This window comes from Xenopus tropicalis, chromosome 8 (genome assembly GCF_000004195.4).
Source record: "Xenopus tropicalis strain Nigerian chromosome 8, UCB_Xtro_10.0, whole genome shotgun sequence".
In the NCBI taxonomy this organism is placed as follows: Eukaryota; Metazoa; Chordata; class Amphibia; order Anura; family Pipidae; genus Xenopus; species Xenopus tropicalis.
In genome coordinates, this window is record NC_030684.2 from 1,053,287 (window position 1) to 1,067,666 (window position 14,380).

Consider the following 14,380-nt stretch of genomic DNA (forward strand, 5'->3'; position numbering starts at 1 on the left):
ACCAGACCAGCAGTCCACCTCTTCATCCCGACTGTTACTTCCAAGGGCTTGATTAAAATACCCCTGACCGTGCTACCATACTGTAGTCTAAGAACTCTATGACCTACATATGTATAACACTTAGCGGATCGGGCCACAATAACTGTTACCCAACTTGTTACTTAGGGAAACTCTAATGGCACCTCCTAACCCATAATGGTAAAATACAATATACAGAGAGGGAATGTCTGGGACACACAATAAAACTGTACCCCCATACTGTACGTCTAAGGGAAACACCTAATGGCACCCCACCCATTGTTAAATACAAATATTACAGAGAGGGAATGTTCTGGGCACACAATAATAGCTGTACCCCCATACTGTAACTGTCTAAGGGAAACACTATGGCACCCTCCCTACCCATATGTATAAATACAAATATACAGAGAGGGAATGGTTCTGGCACAGCAATGAACCAAGCTTGTACCCCATACTGTACTGTCTAAGGGGAAACACATGGCACCCCCTACCCATATGTATAATACAAATATACAGAGAGGGAATGGTTTTTTTCTGCTGGGGCCAACACAATAAGCTGTACCCCATTACTGTACTGTCTAGGGAAAACACTATGGCACGCCCCTAAACCCATATGTAATAAATACAATATACAGAGAGGCGAATGTTCTGGGCACCACAATAAGCTGTACCGCCCATACTTTGTCTAAGGGAAACACTATGGCACCTCCCTACCCATATGTATAAATACAAATATACAGAGAGGCGAATGTTTCTGGCAACACAATAAGCTGTACCCCTGCATTACTGTCTAAGAAACACTATGGCACCCCCCTACCCATATGTAAAATACAAATATACAGAGAAGGAAATGTTCTGGGCCACACAATAAGGTGTACCCTACCCATACTGTACTGTCTAAGGGAAACACCTATGGCACCCCTACCCCATATGTATAAATACAAATATAACAGAGAGAGGATGTTCTTGGGCACACAATAAGCTGTACCCCCATACTGTACTGTCTTAAGCAGGGAAACACTAGGCACCCGTCCCTAGCCCATATGTATAAATAACAAATATACAGAAAGGGAAATGTTCTGGCACACAATAAGCTGTACCCTCCATACTGCTCTGTCTAAGGAAACACTATGGCACCCCCTATTCCCATATGTATAAAATACAAATATACAGGAAGGGAATGTTGTGGGCACACATATAAGCTGTACCGCCCATCTGGTACTGTCTAAGGGAAAACACTATAGGCACCCCCTACCCATATGTATAAAATACAAATATACAGAGAGGAAATGTTCTGGGCACACAATAAGCTGTACCCCATACTGTACTGGTCTAAGGGAAACACTATTGGCACCCCCTACCCATATGTATAAAATACAAATATTACAGAGAGAGAATGTTCTGGGCACAACAATTAGCCTGTACCCCTCGATACTGTACTGTCTAAGGGAAACACTATGGCACCCCTACCATATGTATATAAATACAAATATACAGACGAGGGAATGTTCGGGCACACAATAAGCTGTACCCCAACTGTATCTGTCTAGGGAAACATATGGCACCCCTACCCATATGTATAAATACAAAATATACAGAAAGGAGATGTTCTGGGCACAAACAATAAGCTGTACCCCATACTGTACTGTCTAAGGGAAACAGACTATGTCACCTCCTACCATATGTATAAATACAAATATTCAGAGAAGGAATGTTCTGGGCAACAATAAGCTGTACCCCCCATACTGTAACTGTCTAAGGGAAACACTAAATGGCACCCCCTACCCATAATGTATAAATACAAATATACAATAAGAAGGAATGTTCCTGGGCACACAATAAGCTTGTACCCCCATACTGTACTTGTCTAAGGGAAACACTATGGCAACCCCCGTACCCATATTGTATAAATACAAATATACAGAGGAGGAATGTTCTGGCCACACAAAAAGCTGTACCCCCCATACTGTCTGTCTAAGGGAAAACACTATGGCACCTCCCTACCCATTGTATAAATAACCAAAATACAGAGGAGGAATGTTCTGGGCCACACAAATAAGCTTGTACCCCCATACTGTACTGTCAAGGGAAACACTATGGCACCCTCCTACCCATAGTATAAATACAAATATACAGAGAGGGTAATGTTACTGGGCGCACAATAAGCTGTACCCCCATACTGTAACTGTCTAAGGGAAACACTTATGGCAACCACCCTATACCCATATGTATTAATACAAATATACAAGAGGGATGTTTCTGGGCCACATTAAGGGCTGTACCCCATACTGTACTGTCTAAGGGAAACACTATGGGCACCCTCTACCATATGTATAATACAAATATCGAAGGAAATGTTCTGGGCGCACGCATTTAAGCTGTACCCCCATACTGTACTGTCGTCTAAGCCACTGCTAAGGAGGCGCAGGTGAAGGAGGTCTGGTTGGCAGGGAAGAAGGCGGGAAATGGTTACAAAAACAGGGGGGGGGAGAGACATGGCACAGATTGTCATAGAAGATAGGGTAATTGGATGGCAAGGGGTAAACAGGGCCATGAATGGGCAGAATTGTGGGGGCAGACTTACCGGGTGCAAGTACACAGAATCATAGCGGGTCGGACAGAGCTTGCAGCTCCTCCACGTTCATGTTCTGAGTGGATCCCATCAGGGCCACATACTGGGGGCTGAAGAACAGCAACACACGTTAGACTGGCAATTGCGCCCGGTACCCGCGGGCCTACGGCAGGACATTGCTTTACCTGTGAATGAGCGAGATTTCCTCTCTCTGATGCTTCTCGTGCCTGCAAGAGACAGAACAACCCTGTCTGACCCTGCTGCTGGGACTAAACCCGCCCACCCTCTGGGACTTACCTGCACTGCCACACAGCGCTCTGCCAGGCCGTATTCAGGCCATCTTGTCTCTCACTGCCCAGATCCGGGCAGGGCATTCAGGGAAGCTGCAGGAACACAGAATCCGAGGAGTTATACCCCCAAGTACAACCCCAGGGGGAATAAGAACCCGCTGTGCCCCCTTATCAGTACATATTCCTTTACTCTTACCCAGAGGTGCCCCCCAACTCATCACCTAAAGAAAAAGGCCACCCTGCTGCATTACTGTGCATTATGGGTAAAATTACTGACTCACTTCTCATCCCATAAACAGCAGGTTTGTGCCATCTGCTCATCATAAACCAGTCCCGTTCCCTGCACGGCTGCCTCTGCCACCAAATTCTGCAAAAAAGAAATATGGGGAGGGGGGGTAACATGCAAACACATGGGGGTAATTGTACAGGAAGTGGGACCTTATTCCCAAGTATTATGAGGTTCCCAATTGATAGCACTGTGGGGACCGTGAATTCTAGTGACACACCCAATTAGTGGGTAGAAGGTTGGGGGGTTACTACTGCTTTATAGGGTTCCTCACCAGTCCCTCTAGTTGGTCACACAGCTCCTTCTCGGGGGTGCGTCTCATCCTGTGGCCCCTCTTCTTTACTTCCTGTAGGGACTGGGAGCCTTGGGGGGATGCACCTTTCTTCTTGGGCTTTCCCTGAAACAGACACATAGAGTTCAATAGGGAATGGGCCCTAGGGGCCCCCGACAGGTTTCCCTGCATTCCGGATATCATATGTACCATGTTGGACGCCGGAGTCACGGGAGAGCGGGAGGCTCCTCTCATGCCCCTCGGGGCCACTGGTTTGGGCTCCTGCGGAGAGGCCATGCTAGGGAGGGAAGGAGAGGGTTAATATAAGGATACGTCTATTGGCATGAATTACATGGAAAGCAACCCCCTAATTGGCCCTCAGGCCCCGGGGCAGATATACTCCCAACCCTCCTGTATAAAGAAAGATTCTACCCCTAACCCCCAGCACGGGAGGCAAGTGGAGATGCACCCCCTGACTGGCCCTCGGGGTAACACAGGCAGATAGAAGGTTCCTAACCCCCCTGTATAAGGTAAGGATCTAACCCCCAGCATGGGAGGCAAGTGGAGATGCACCCCCTGACTGGCCCTCGGGCCTCGGGGTAACACAGGCAGATAGAAGGTTCCTAACCCCCCTGTATAAGGTAAGGATCTAACCCCCAGCATGGGAGGCAAGTGGAGATACACCCCCTGACTGGCCCTCGGGCCCCGGGGTAACACAGGCAGATAGAAGGTTCCTAACCCCCCTGTATAAGGTAAGGATCTAACCCCCAGCATGGGAGGCAAGTGGAGATGCACCCCCTGACTGGCCCTCGGGGTAACACAGGCAGATAGAAGGTTCCTAACCCCCCTGTATAAGGTAAGGATCTAACCCCCAGCACGGGAGGCAAGTGGAGATGCACCCCCTGACTGGCCCTCGGGCCCCGGGGTAACACAGGCAGATAGAAGGTTCCTAACCCCCCTGTATAAGGTAAGGATCTAACCCCCAGCATGGGAGGCAAGTGGAGATGCACCCCTGACTGGCCCTCGGGCCCCGGGTAACACAGGCAGATAGAAGGTTCCTACCCCCCTGTATAAGGTAAGGATTCTAACCCCCAGCATGGGAGGCAAGTGGAGATGCACCCCCTGACTGGCCCTCGGGGTAACACAGGCAGATAGAAGGTTCCTAACCCCCCTGTATAAGGTAAGGATCTAACCCCCAGCATGGGAGGCAAGTGGAGATGCACCCCCTGACTGGCCCTCGGGCCCCGGGGTAACACAGGCAGATAGAAGGTTCCTAACCCCCCTGTATAAGGTAAGGATCTAACCCCCAGCATGGGAGGCTACAGTTGTAGAACTACATTTCCCACCAGCCCCTGCCAGATGCTTCTGTACTGCCCAGCCTATGTGTAACACCCACACATTCCATGGCTTTAGGGGAGGGTGCCTGTCCCACAGAGCTTTCAATCTAACAGCAGCTGTGAGGAAGCCCCGCCTCCCTATATCTCTAAGCTTTTCTCTGTGTAACGGTAAGGCTCTATGGAACCCACTAACAGCTACTGCTCTTACTAACACTCCGGGAGAGAGTGACGTTTATTGGGGTACCCCAGCCCCCCATTTGCCACACTCCTCTCTCACAGATACAGCCGGAAGCTGGGGTACCCACCCCGAGGCATTCTGGGACTTTCTCCCGTACTTACCCGCACTTTGAGCTTTCCGCGCCGTTACCTCACACAGCACTTCCGGCCACGTGATGCTCCTGGCCCCGCCCACACTCGCACTTACAGACTGAGCCAAATCCTCTCCGCCATTTTGTCCTGCCCCGCCCTGCTCAGGAGCAGCCAATGAGAGTGCAGGGAATGTGGCACTGTGTGTGTGAGGGGAGTTAGTGTATGTACCCCGGGTACTGCCCCACTGTGTGTGTGAGGGGAGTTAGTGTAGGTACCCCGGGTACTGCCCCACTGTGTGTGTGAGGGGAGTTAGTGTAGGTACCCCGGGTACTGCCCCACTGTGTGTGTGAGGGGAGTTAGTGTATGTACCCCGGGTACTGCCCCACTGTGTGTGTGTGAGGGGAGTTAGTGTATGTACCCCGGGTACTGCCCCACTGTGTGTGTGAGGGGAGTTAGTGTATGTTACCCCGGGTACTGCCCCACTGTGTGTGTGAGGGAAGTTAGTGTATGTACCCCGGTACTGCCCCACTGTGTGTGTGAGGGGAGTTAGTGTATGTACCCCGGGTACTGCCCCACTGTGTGTGTGAGGGGAGTTAGTGTATGTACCCCGGGTACTGCCCCACTGTGTGTGTGAGGGGAGTTAGTGTATGTACCCCGGGTACTGCCCCACTGTGTGTGTGAGGGGAGTTAGTGTAGGTACCCCGGGTACTGCCCCACTGTGTGTGTGTGAGGGGAGTTAGTGTAGGTACCCCGGGTACTGCCCCACTGTGTGTGTGTGAGGGGAGTTAGTGTAGGTACCCCGGGTACTGCCCCACTGTGTGTGTGGGAGGGGAGTTAGTGTATGTACCCCGGGTACTGCCCCACTGTGTGTGTGTGAGGGGAGTTAGTGTAGGTACCCCGGGTACGGCCCCACTGTGTGTGTGTGAGGGGAGTTAGTGTATGTACCCCGGGTACTGCCCCCACTGTGTGTGTGAGGGGAGGTTAGTGTAGGTACCCCGGGTAACTGCCCCACTGGTGTGTGTGAGGGGAGTTAGTGTAGGTACCCCCGGGTACTGCCCCACTGTGTGTGTGTGAGGGGAGTTAGTGTAGGTACCCCGGGTAACGGCCCCACTGTGTGTGTGAGGGGAGTTAGTGTATGTACCCCGGGTACTGCCCACTGTGTGTGTGAGGGGAGTTAGTGTAGGTACCCCGGGTACTGCCCCACTGTGTGTGTGGGGGAGTTAGTGTAGGTACCCCGGGTACTGCCCCACTGTGTGTGTGAGGGGAGTTAGTGTAGGTACCCCGGGTACTGCCCCACTGTGTGTGTGAGGGAGTTAGTGTAGGTACCCCGGGTACTGCCCCACTGTGTGTGTGAGGGGAGTTTAGTGTAGGTACCCCGGGTACTGCCCCACTGTGTGTGTGTGAGGGGAGTTAGTGTAGGTACCCCGGGTACTGCCCCACTGTGTGTGTGGGAGGGGAGTTAGTGTATGTACCCCGGGTACTGCCCCACTGTGTGTGTGAGGGGAGTTAGTGTATGTACCCCGGGTACTGCCCCACTGTGTGTGTGGGAGGGGAGTTAGTGTATGTACCCCGGGTACTGCCCCACTGTGTGTGTGAGGGGAGTTAGTGTATGTACCCCGGGTACTGCCCCACTGTGTGTGTGTGAGGGGAGTTAGTGTAGGTACCCCGGGTACTGCCCCACTGTGTGTGTGAGGGGAGTTTAGTGTAGGTACCCCGGGTACTGCCCCACTGTGTGTGTGAGGGGAGTTAGTGTAGGTACCCCGGTACTGCCCCACTGTGTGTGTGTGAGGGGAGTTAGTGTAATGTACCCCGGGTACTGCCCCACTGTGTGTGTGTGAGGGGAGTTAGTGTATGTACCCCGGGTACTGCCCCACTGTGTGTGTGAGGGGAGTTAGTGTATGTACCCCGGGTACTGCCCCACTGTGTGTGTGAGGGGAGTTAGTGTAAGTTACCCCGGGTACTGCCCACTGTGTGTGTGAGGGGAGTTTAGTGTATGTACCCCGGGTACTGCCCCACTGTGTGTGTGAGGGGAGTTAGTGTATGTACCCCGGGTACTGCCCCACTGTGTGTGTGAGGGGAGTTAGTGTAAGTACCCCGGGTACTGCCCCACTGTGTGTGTGAGGGGAGTTAGTGTATGTACCCCGGGTACTGCCCCACTGTGTGTGTGAGGGGAGTTAGTGTATGTACCCCGGGTACTGCCCCACTGTGTGTGTGAGGGGAGTTAGTGTATGTACCCCGGGTACTGCCCCACTGTGTGTGTGAGGGGAGTTAGTGTAAGTACCCCGGGTACTGCCCCACTGTGTGTGTGAGGGGAGTTAGTGTAGGTACCCCGGGTACTGCCCCCACTGTGTGTGTGAGGGGAGTTAGTGTATGTACCCGGGTACTGCCCCACTGTGTGTGTGTGAGGGGAGTTAGTGTATGTACCCGGGTACTGCCCCACTGTGTGTGTGTGAGGGGAGTTAGTGTAGGTACCCCGGGTACTGCCCCACTGTGTGTGTGAGGGGAGTTAGTGTATGTACCCCGGGTACTGCCCCACTGTGTGTGTGAGGGGAGTTAGTGTATGTACCCCGGGTACTGCCCCACTGTGTGTGTGAGGGGAGTTAGTGTATGTACCCCGGGTACTGCCCCACTGTGTGTGTGTGAGGGGAGTTAGTGTATGTACCCCGGGTACTGCCCCACTGTGTGTGTGAGGGGAGTTAGTGTATGTACCCCGGGTACTGCCCCACTGTGTGTGTGTGAGGGGAGTTAGTGTAGGTACCCCGGGTACTGCCCCACTGTGTGTGTGTGAGGGGAGTTAGTGTATGTACCCCGGGTACTGCCCCACTGTGTGTGTGAGGGGAGTTAGTGTATGTACCCCGGGTACTGCCCCACTGTGTGTGTGAGGGGAGTTAGTGTATGTACCCCGGGTACTGCCCCACTGTGTGTGTGTGAGGGGAGTTAGTGTATGTACCCCGGGTACTGCCCCCACTGTGTGTGTGAGGGGAGTTAGTGTAGGTACCCCGGGTACTGCCCCACTGTGTGTGTGTGAGGGGAGTTAGTGTAGGTACCCCGGGTACTGCCCCACTGTGTGTGTGAGGGGAGTTAGTGTAGGTACCCCGGGTACTGCCCCACTGTGTGTGTGTGAGGGGAGTTAGTGTAGATACCCCGGGTACTGCCCCACTGTGTGTGTGAGGGGAGTTAGTGTATGTACCCCGGGTACTGCCCCACTGTGTGTGTGAGGGGAGTTAGTGTATGTACCCCGGGTACTGCCCCACTGTGTGTGTGAGGGGAGTTAGTGTATGTACCCCGGGTACTGCCCCACTGTGTGTGTGAGGGGAGTTAGTGTATGTACCCCGGGTACTGCCCCACTGTGTGTGTGAGGGGAGTTAGTGTAGGTACCCCGGGTACGGCCCCCACTGTGTGTGTGTGAGGGGAGTTAGTGTATGTACCCCGGGTACTGCCCCACTGTGTGTGTGAGGGGAGTTAGTGTATGTACCCCGGGTACTGCCCCACTGTGTGTGTGGGAGGGGAGTTAGTGTATGTACCCCGGGTACTGCCCCACTGTGTGTGTGAGGGAGTTAGTGTAGGTACCCCGGGTACTGCCCCACTGTGTGTGTGAGGGGAGTTAGTGTATGTACCCCGGGTACTGCCCCACTGTGTGTGTGAGGGGAGTTAGTGTATGTACCCCGGGTACTGCCCCACTGTGTGTGTGAGGGGAGTTAGTGTATGTACCCCGGGTACTGCCCCACTGTGTGTGTGAGGGGAGTTAGTGTAGGTACCCCGGGTACTGCCCCACTGTGTGTGTGTGAGGGGAGTTAGTGTATGTACCCCGGGTACTGCCCCACTGTGTGTGTGTGAGGGGAGTTAGTGTAGGTACCCCGGGTACTGCCCCACTGTGTGTGTGGGAGGGGAGTTAGTGTATGTACCCCGGGTACTGCCCCACTGTGTGTGTGTGAGGGGAGTTAGTGTAGGTACCCCGGGTACGGCCCCACTGTGTGTGTGTGAGGGGAGTTAGTGTATGTACCCCGGGTACTGCCCCACTGTGTGTGTGAGGGGAGTTAGTGTAGGTACCCCGGGTACTGCCCCACTGTGTGTGTGAGGGGAGTTAGTGTAGGTACCCCGGGTACTGCCCCACTGTGTGTGTGTGAGGGGAGTTAGTGTAGGTACCCCGGGTACGGCCCCACTGTGTGTGTGTGAGGGGAGTTAGTGTATGTACCCCGGGTACTGCCCCACTGTGTGTGTGAGGGGAGTTAGTGTAGGTACCCCGGGTACTGCCCCACTGTGTGTGTGAGGGGAGTTAGTGTAGGTACCCCGGGTACTGCCCCACTGTGTGTGTGAGGGGAGTTAGTGTAGGTACCCCGGGTACTGCCCCACTGTGTGTGTGAGGGGAGTTAGTGTAGGTACCCCGGGTACTGCCCCACTGTGTGTGTGAGGGGAGTTAGTGTAGGTACCCCGGGTACTGCCCCACTGTGTGTGTGTGAGGGGAGTTAGTGTAGGTACCCCGGGTACTGCCCCACTGTGTGTGTGGGAGGGGAGTTAGTGTATGTACCCCGGGTACTGCCCCACTGTGTGTGTGAGGGGAGTTAGTGTATGTACCCCGGGTACTGCCCCACTGTGTGTGTGGGAGGGGAGTTAGTGTATGTACCCCGGGTACTGCCCCACTGTGTGTGTGAGGGGAGTTAGTGTATGTACCCCGGGTACTGCCCCACTGTGTGTGTGTGAGGGGAGTTAGTGTAGGTACCCCGGGTACTGCCCCACTGTGTGTGTGAGGGGAGTTAGTGTAGGTACCCCGGGTACTGCCCCACTGTGTGTGTGAGGGGAGTTAGTGTAGGTACCCCGGGTACTGCCCACTGTGTGTGTGTGAGGGGAGTTAGTGTATGTACCCCGGGTACTGCCCCACTGTGTGTGTGTGAGGGGAGTTAGTGTATGTACCCCGGGTACTGCCCCACTGTGTGTGTGAGGGGAGTTAGTGTATGTACCCCGGGTACTGCCCCACTGTGTGTGTGAGGGGAGTTAGTGTAAGTACCCCGGGTACTGCCCCACTGTGTGTGTGAGGGGAGTTAGTGTATGTACCCCGGGTACTGCCCCACTGTGTGTGTGAGGGGAGTTAGTGTATGTACCCCGGGTACTGCCCCACTGTGTGTGTGAGGGGAGTTAGTGTAAGTACCCCGGGTACTGCCCCACTGTGTGTGTGAGGGGAGTTAGTGTATGTACCCCGGGTACTGCCCCACTGTGTGTGTGAGGGGAGTTAGTGTATGTACCCCGGGTACTGCCCCACTGTGTGTGTGAGGGGAGTTAGTGTATGTACCCCGGGTACTGCCCCACTGTGTGTGTGAGGGGAGTTAGTGTAAGTACCCCGGGTACTGCCCCACTGTGTGTGTGAGGGGAGTTAGTGTAGGTACCCCGGGTACTGCCCCACTGTGTGTGTGAGGGGAGTTAGTGTATGTACCCCGGGTACTGCCCCACTGTGTGTGTGTGAGGGGAGTTAGTGTATGTACCCCGGGTACTGCCCCACTGTGTGTGTGTGAGGGGAGTTAGTGTAGGTACCCCGGGTACTGCCCCACTGTGTGTGTGAGGGGAGTTAGTGTATGTACCCCGGGTACTGCCCCACTGTGTGTGTGAGGGGAGTTAGTGTATGTACCCGGGTACTGCCCCACTGTGTGTGTGAGGGGAGTTAGTGTATGTACCCCGGGTACTGCCCCACTGTGTGTGTGTGAGGGGAGTTAGTGTATGTACCCCGGGTACTGCCCCACTGTGTGTGTGAGGGGAGTTAGTGTATGTACCCCGGGTACTGCCCCACTGTGTGTGTGTGAGGGGAGTTAGTGTAGGTACCCCGGGTACTGCCCCACTGTGTGTGTGTGAGGGGAGTTAGTGTATGTACCCCGGGTACTGCCCCACTGTGTGTGTGAGGGGAGTTAGTGTATGTACCCCGGGTACTGCCCCACTGTGTGTGTGAGGGGAGTTAGTGTATGTACCCCGGGTACTGCCCCACTGTGTGTGTGTGAGGGGAGTTAGTGTATGTACCCCGGGTACTGCCCACTGTGTGTGTGAGGGGAGTTAGTGTAGGTACCCCGGGTACTGCCCCACTGTGTGTGTGTGAGGGGAGTTAGTGTAGGTACCCCGGGTACTGCCCCACTGTGTGTGTGAGGGGAGTTAGTGTAGGTACCCCGGGTACTGCCCCACTGTGTGTGTGTGAGGGGAGTTAGTGTAGATACCCCGGGTACTGCCCCACTGTGTGTGTGAGGGGAGTTAGTGTATGTACCCCGGGTACTGCCCCACTGTGTGTGTGAGGGGAGTTAGTGTATGTACCCCGGGTACTGCCCCACTGTGTGTGTGAGGGGAGTTAGTGTATGTACCCCGGGTACTGCCCCACTGTGTGTGTGAGGGGAGTTAGTGTATGTACCCCGGGTACTGCCCCACTGTGTGTGTGAGGGGAGTTAGTGTAGGTACCCCGGGTACGGCCCCACTGTGTGTGTGTGAGGGGAGTTAGTGTATGTACCCCGGGTACTGCCCCACTGTGTGTGTGAGGGGAGTTAGTGTATGTACCCCGGGTACTGCCCCACTGTGTGTGTGGGAGGGGAGTTAGTGTATGTACCCCGGGTACTGCCCCACTGTGTGTGTGAGGGGAGTTAGTGTAGGTACCCCGGGTACTGCCCCACTGTGTGTGTGAGGGGAGTTAGTGTATGTACCCCGGGTACTGCCCCACTGTGTGTGTGTGTGAGGGGAGTTAGTGTAGGTACCCCGGGTACTGCCCCACTGTGTGTGTGGGAGGGGAGTTAGTGTAGGTACCCCGGGTACTGCCCCACTGTGTGTGTGTGAGGGGAGTTAGTGTATGTACCCCGGGTACTGCCCCACTGTGTGTGTGAGGGGAGTTAGTGTATGTACCCCGGGTACTGCCCCACTGTGTGTGAGGGGAGTTAGTGTATGTACCCCGGGTACTGCCCCACTGTGTGTGTGTGTGAGGGGAGTTAGTGTAGGTACCCCGGGTACTGCCCCACTGTGTGTGTGAGGGGAGTTAGTGTAGGTACCCCGGGTACTGCCCCACTGTGTGTGTGAGGGGAGTTAGTGTAGGTACCCCGGGTACTGCCCCACTGTGTGTGTGAGGGGAGTTAGTGTATGTACCCCGGGTACTGCCCCACTGTGTGTGTGTGAGGGGAGTTAGTGTATGTACCCCGGGTACTGCCCCACTGTGTGTGTGAGGGGAGTTAGTGTAGGTACCCTGAGTACTGCCCCACTGTGTGTGTGAGGGGAGTTAGTGTAGGTACCCCGGGTACTGCCCCACTGTGTGTGTGAGGGGAGTTAGTGTATGTACCCCGGGTACTGCCCCACTGTGTGTGAGGGGAGTTAGTGTAGGTACCCCGGGTACGGCCCCACTGTGTGTGAGGGGAGTTAGTGTATGTACCCCGGGTACTGCCCCACTGTGTGTGTGAGGGGAGTTAGTGTATGTACCCCGGGTACGGCCCCACTGTGTGTGAGGGGAGTTAGTGTATGTACCCCGGGTACTGCCCCACTGTGTTTGTGAGGGGAGTTAGTGTAGGTACCCCGGGTACTGCCCCACTGTGTGTGAGGGGAGTTAGTGTAGATACCCCGGGTACGGCCCCACTGTGTGTGTGAGGGGAGTTAGTGTAGGTACCCCGGGTACGGCCCCACTGTGTGTGTGAGGGGAGTTAGTGTATGTACCCCGGGTACTGCCCCACTGTGTGTGAGGGGAGTTAGTGTAGATACCCCGGGTACTGCCCCACTGTGTGTGAGGGGAGTTAGTGTATGTACCCCGGGTACTGCCCCACTGTGTGTGAGGGGAGTTAGTGTAGATACCCCGGGTACGGCCCCACTGTCTCTGGGCTGTGTGTTAGTCTCTGGGCTGTGTGGCACTCTCTGGGCAGTGTTTTAGTCTCTGGGCTGTGTGGCACTCTCTGGGCAGTGTATTAGTCTCTGGGCTGTGTGGCACTCTCTGGGCAGTGTGTTAGTCTCTGGGCTGTGTGGCACTCTCTGGGCAGTGTATTAGTCTCTGGGCTGTGTGGCACTCTCTGGGCAGTGTGTTAGTCTCTGGGCTGTGTGGCACTCTCTGGGCAGTGTTTTAGTCTCGGCTGTGTGGCACTCTCTGGGCAGTGTGTTAGTCTCTGGGCTGTGTGGCACTCTCTGGGCAGTGTGTTAGTCTCTGGGCTGTGTGGCACTCTCTGGGCAGTGTGTTAGTCTCTGGGCTGTGTTGCACTCTCTGGGCAGTGTATTAGTCTCTGGGCTGTGTGGCACTCTCTGGGCAGTGTATTAGTCTCTGGGCTGTGTGGCACTCTCTGGGCAGTGTGTTAGTCTCTGGGCTGTGTGGCACTCTCTGGGCAGTGTATTAGTCTCTGGGCTGTGTGGCACTCTCTGGGCAGTGTTTTAGTCTCTGGGCTGTGTGGCACTCTCTGGGCTGCGTGTTAGTCTCTGGGCTGTGTGGCACTCTCTGGGCAGTGTATTAGTCTCTGGGCTGTGTGGCACTCTCTGGGCAGTGTATTAGTCTCTGGGCTGTGTGGCACTCTCTGGGCAGTGTGTTAGTCTCTGGGCTGTGTGGCACTCTCTGGGCTGTGTGTTAGTCTCTGGGCTGTGTGGCACTCTCTGGGCAGTGTATTAGTCTCTGGGCTGTGTGGCACTCTCTGGGCAGTGTATTAGTCTCTGGGCTGTGTGGCACTCTCTGGGCAGTGTATTAGTCTCTGGGCTGTGTGGCACTCTCTGGGCAGTGTGTTAGTCTCTGGGCTGTGTGGCACTCTCTGGGCAGTGTATTAGTCTCTGGGCTGTGTGGCACTCTCTGGGCAGTGTTTTAGTCTCTGGGCTGTGTGGCACTCTCTGGGCTGCGTGTTAGTCTCTGGGCTGTGTGGCACTCTCTGGGCAGTGTATTAGTCTCTGGGCTGTGTGGCACTCTCTGGGCAGTGTATTAGTCTCTGGGCTGTGTGGCACTCTCTGGGCAGTGTGTTAGTCTCTGGGCTGTGTGGCACTCTCTGGGCTGTGTGTTAGTCTCTGGGCTGTGTGGCACTCTCTGGGCAGTGTATTAGTCTCTGGGCTGTGTGGCACTCTCTGGGCAGTGTATTAGTCTCTGGGCTGTGTGGCACTCTCTGGGCTGTGTGTTAGTCTCTGGGCTGTGTGGCACTCTCTGGGCAGTGTATTAGTCTCTGGGCTGTGTGGCACTCTCTGGGCAGTGTATTAGTCTCTGGGCTGTGTGGCACTCTCTGGGCAGTGTTTTAGTCTCTGGGCTGTGTGGCACTCTCTGGGCTGCGTGTTAGTCTCTGGGCTGTGTGGCACTCTCTGGGCAGTGTATTAGTCTCTGGGCTGTGTGGCACT

General features: G+C 54.9%; 2 protein-coding genes across 4 annotated transcripts in view; one reads left to right on the forward strand and one right to left on the reverse strand.

Annotated features, from left to right (window-relative positions):
- Positions 1-14,380, forward strand: part of LOC100125049 (hypothetical protein) — a 97,569-nt gene that overhangs the window by 36,979 nt on the left and 46,210 nt on the right.
- Positions 2,891-5,219, reverse strand: LOC116406659 (histone deacetylase 6-like). Of its 3 annotated transcripts, none has more exons than XM_031891177.1 (5): positions 5,117-5,219; positions 3,651-3,738; positions 3,444-3,566; positions 3,165-3,250; positions 2,891-2,976 (listed from the first exon to the last, which is right to left on the reverse strand). In XM_031891177.1, exons 2-5 carry the CDS (start codon positions 3,735-3,737, stop codon positions 2,925-2,927), a joined length of 348 nt encoding a protein of 115 aa, XP_031747037.1. In that variant the 5' UTR covers position 3,738; positions 5,117-5,219; the 3' UTR covers positions 2,891-2,924. The 3 variants fall into 3 exon arrangements, with proteins under 3 accessions (XP_031747037.1, XP_031747038.1, XP_031747039.1); XM_031891178.1 differs by lacking the exon at positions 5,117-5,219 and adding an exon at positions 4,986-5,091; XM_031891179.1 differs by lacking the exon at positions 5,117-5,219 and adding an exon at positions 4,990-5,082.

Excerpts from the sequence above, each read along its gene's own strand:
- LOC116406659 (XM_031891177.1), bottom strand. The coding sequence starts at position 3,737 with ATGGCCTCTCCGCAGGAGCCCAAACCAGTGGCCCCGAGGGGCATGAGA. Across the intron at positions 3,567-3,650 it reads TGACTCCGGCGTCCAACATG|GGAAAGCCCAAGAAGAAAGG; the intron begins GTACATATGATA and ends TGTCTGTTTCAG. Across the intron at positions 3,251-3,443 it reads GTGACCAACTAGAGGGACTG|AATTTGGTGGCAGAGGCAGC; the intron begins GTGAGGAACCCT and ends TCTTTTTTGCAG.